Genomic DNA, 3831 nt, shown 5'->3' with positions numbered 1-3831 from the left:
TTCAAGGGATAATAAGACTTATAACTCAATTATCATTGTTTAATCATAAGTAAATAGGATAGGAAAAGCCAGCCGTTCCGAGACGAACCTTATCTGTTCAGGATAAAATCTGAAACGGCGGGTTCCCGCGACTTAGCGTACAAGGCAGGAGCTAACAAGGCGTTTTCTACTGATAGAATGTACTCGGACAATGTGGAAGCTATACTGGCGAGGTGGGCGAGTTGTTGAACCTCATTGAGCGACTGACAGGAACTAGTCCTCGACCCGTAGCCTAGAGTATGCGTGTCGCCCAGAGCATCACCACTCGAATATGTCTCGCACTTCTTCTTCAATGTGGCCAGCTCTTTGTTCAACTCCTAAGGGGAAATCAAAATGAAAATAGTCGTCGTATTAACGTATTTTAAGGTGATCGACGTCGATCGAACCGTCCACAGTGCCTCGATAAAATAGCCTCGTCGATCGACGACCCGTCGACCCTGTTTGAACCCACCTTTAAAAAGAAAAAACCCTTTTGACACTTTTTTTTTCGTTTCGTTCTACAAAGGAGCACGTCATAATTCGTACTTCTTTTCATGTTATCTCTACATCCAGTAGATCTTCATTCTAGGAGAATGTTCAGCCTTTCTTTCTCTGAAAAAACTGGTCTTAATTGAATGCTAACTTTTGTTCAACTCTGGGAATCGAACCCGAGGCCTTCTGCTTAGCAAAAAATAACTCACTCGTATATTGGACGCATGTTTTCGTTTCATGATCTGATTCTCACTCTTCAGTTCTTCAATCTCTTTAGCGGCCTGGTCCAACTGTTTAGTCTTCTCGGCCACTAGTCTAGCCAGGGCCTTATTGTCTCCATCTTTGGCTTGTTTTTCCGCCCCCAGTTGGGACTGAAGAGAGGCTATTTCCTCCTCGAGAAGTTTGACTTGGGCTGTCAACGGCTGGACGTCTTTTTCGAGTTTTTCAGCCTGAAAGAATTTTTCAATACAATTAGATCTGTCATACCCAACCCGCGAAACACCAAGAATTGCTATGCGATTCTTGGCAGCTTGAATGTCAGTAAAACATATGGGGTTCAGGACGAGCCAATTAAACATGGTTAGAGACCATCACTCCAATGTATGGCATATAAAAATAATAGAAAGTAAAAATAGATATCATTTCTTCATTCTACCATTAACATTCGGATATGGCTGAAGCGGCTATAACAAAAAAAAATCCGCCCCGGGCGGGAATCGAACCCGCGGCCTAGCGCTTACAAGGCAGACGCACTACCAACTAAGCTAACTAGGCTGGCCATCCAAGGATTAAAAGAAGAAAAAAGTGAGGACGAAACGATCGACCTCAGTATAAACCCTGCTTATTATTTACCTTGGCTTCCAAAGCGCTGAATTCAGACTGAAGGCGGACATTTTTAGCTGTCAGCTTTTCAGTAAACTGGAGTAGTTCAGCTTCCCTCGCTCTGCAGGTTGCCATGTCTTGTGATAGTTCCGAGTTGGATTTCTGCACCCGATCCACTTCTGTATCTTTGGCTAGAAGACGCTCGTGCTCTCTGGTGGGAGAAAAATGAAGCTTATTGGAATGGACGAAGTGAGGTCTAAGGCCAGCCACCCACTATCAGGTAGACCCGATCAAGTCCGCCTGTCAGGTCTAACTGATAGCTGATGAGCACACAAACTATCAGGTGGTGTCTCGGCCACTAGTCTAGCCAGGGCCTTATTGTCTCCATCTTTGGCTTGTTTTTCCGCCCCCAGTTGGGACTGAAGAGAGGCTATTTCTTCCTCGAGAAGTTTGACTTGGGCTGTCAACGGCTGGACGTCTTTTTCGAGTTTTTCAGCCTGAAAAATTTTTTCAATAGAATTAGATCTGTCATACCCAATTCGCGAACCACCAAGGATTCCTATGCGATCTTTTTAAAAATTTTTTTTTTTTTTTTTTTTTTTTTTTTTTTTTTTTCTGCGAAAGTTTGTTGAAAATTATTAGGGTCCAAATAGGGAAAATCAGTGGTTGAGTGGAAGAGCTGACGTAAGTGAGAACCATAACACTTAAAATAAAGCCGTGTTCAGACGGGATCAGCGTTTTTCGTCAGCCTCTCAATCAACAGCCCTAGGATGATTGCTATGGGCTGACATTTGGTTTTGGCTACAAAATTTTTACAAGTGGATGCTTTTCGCACTCAACCTTTCCTATTTCTTTGGCAAGGGATATTTCAGGCTGGTATCCTCCTTGTGCAAATTCCCCCAGACAGACTAGGAAACACTCATCTCTCTTCGCACTTCAACCTTTCCTATTTCTTTAGCATGGGATATTTCAGGCTGGTATCCTCCCTGTGCAAATTCCCCCAGACAGACTAGGAAACACTCATCTATCTTATATTATAAGAACGAGTAAATACATAAAAACAGGATCTGACTATGAGGCAGCATAGTCAGCATATTTACATGCATTTACTCACACATGCAGTTGATTCTTCAGATCTTCCATATTGGCAAGCTGATTCTTAAGTCCACTGATGGTTTCGTTCTGAGAGTTAACCACGCTCTTACACTTGGACAAACTCTCGTCACTTTCCAATCTTTCTTTCTCCAGTCTTTGTACCTGGGGACAGAAAGTGAGATATTTTGTATAGACTTTCTTTTCATAGGTGTAACTGTACAAGTGCACTAAGGTCTTTAGTGACAGGGGGTTTAACACTCCATTTCGTGACAAGTTAGCCACGTCCTCACATCAACATCACCCAGCCTAAGTGGGTCCGGGAAAGCCAACAGCGTGCGATTGCAAAGATAATCAACCATCCGGATACCAACCACACGCAACTTAATGTAGAAACACACTACTATCACGTGGAGTAAGCTTATGGAGAGTCGGAAATATGTGGTTCAAAATTTTCCCATAATATATGTGCGCTGTGCGCTCAAGTGACGTGAGGGCAGTGTAGCTATCATGAACAAAATCACTTACTATTATGGGAGAACTTTGAACCACATCTTTCTGGTTCCCCATGAGCTCACGTGACGTGACGTGATAGTAGTGACTTTCTACCTTTAGTAGTTCTTACTTAACTTTAGTGGTCCATTGAGAACTGGTACATTCAATGTACTATCGTTGATAGCCAAATTTTGCAAAAACAGAACAAATTAGAATAAGAAAAAACCTCATGGATGAACCAACAATGGATGATCTTACCATAGTTCGTCTGTTACTATCGTTGATAGCACATTGATGGCTTACCTTCAAGGAAAGCGCGTTATTTTCCTCGGTCATCGCCTGGTTCTTCTTCTTCAGGACATCAATCTCCTGTAGGAACAGCCGCTGCGAGTCCTCGCTGAACTTCAACCGACTTGCCTCCTCCACTTGACTCGCCTGTTTTTCTTCCACGGCCTGGAGTCGATCCGAGAGCTGTCGGTTAGTTTCGATCTCCTTGTCCAGTTTGCTTTGCACCCACTTCAGTTTGACGTCTTTGCCGGCGATTTCATCGGAAACTTTGTCCAGGGAGCGTTGCAGAATGTTGTACTCGGTGCACTGGAGGGGGAGGAAAGAGACGGCGGTTGTTAAGCGGAGTATTCTTTTTATGTCTAATCTTACCACAGAGACTTTTCAGTCAATCCAGAGTTTAAGAATTACTGGCTTATGCTTGCCATGCAGAAGGTCCCGGGTTCAAATCCCACCATCGACAAAAATTTGTACTCGTTTTTCGATTGCAAATATTTCAACGGGTTACTTTCTGGTGTTCTCGTGTTGACCCAGCACCTAAATGGGAAGTATTGTGCCCCTTCTCGCCCATCTGACGAAAGGCAAACTACGGGATGGGCATGCCACGCCACAGGCCACATCAAGCGT

The 3831-nt window shown here is 43.7% G+C and overlaps 1 protein-coding gene across 1 annotated transcript in view; it reads right to left on the bottom strand.

The window, feature by feature from the left end:
• Positions 1 to 89: 89 nt before the first annotated feature.
• Positions 90 to 3831, bottom strand: part of LOC103505974 — a 28414-nt gene continuing 24672 nt past the window's right edge. The window contains exons 7-11 of the mRNA XM_026821157.1: positions 3223 to 3513; positions 2447 to 2589; positions 1363 to 1543; positions 720 to 959; positions 90 to 356 (exon numbers count right to left, since the gene is read on the bottom strand). Of these exons, the coding sequence (XP_026676958.1) occupies positions 90 to 356; positions 720 to 959; positions 1363 to 1543; positions 2447 to 2589; positions 3223 to 3513 (1122 nt within the window). The remainder of the gene's footprint in view (positions 357 to 719; positions 960 to 1362; positions 1544 to 2446; positions 2590 to 3222; positions 3514 to 3831) is intronic.

Source organism: Diaphorina citri, unplaced genomic scaffold (assembly GCF_000475195.1).
Source record: "Diaphorina citri unplaced genomic scaffold, Diaci psyllid genome assembly version 1.1 scaffold206, whole genome shotgun sequence".
Taxonomy (NCBI): Eukaryota; Metazoa; Arthropoda; class Insecta; order Hemiptera; family Psyllidae; genus Diaphorina; species Diaphorina citri.
This window is presented reverse-complemented; position numbering and strand designations above follow the sequence as displayed.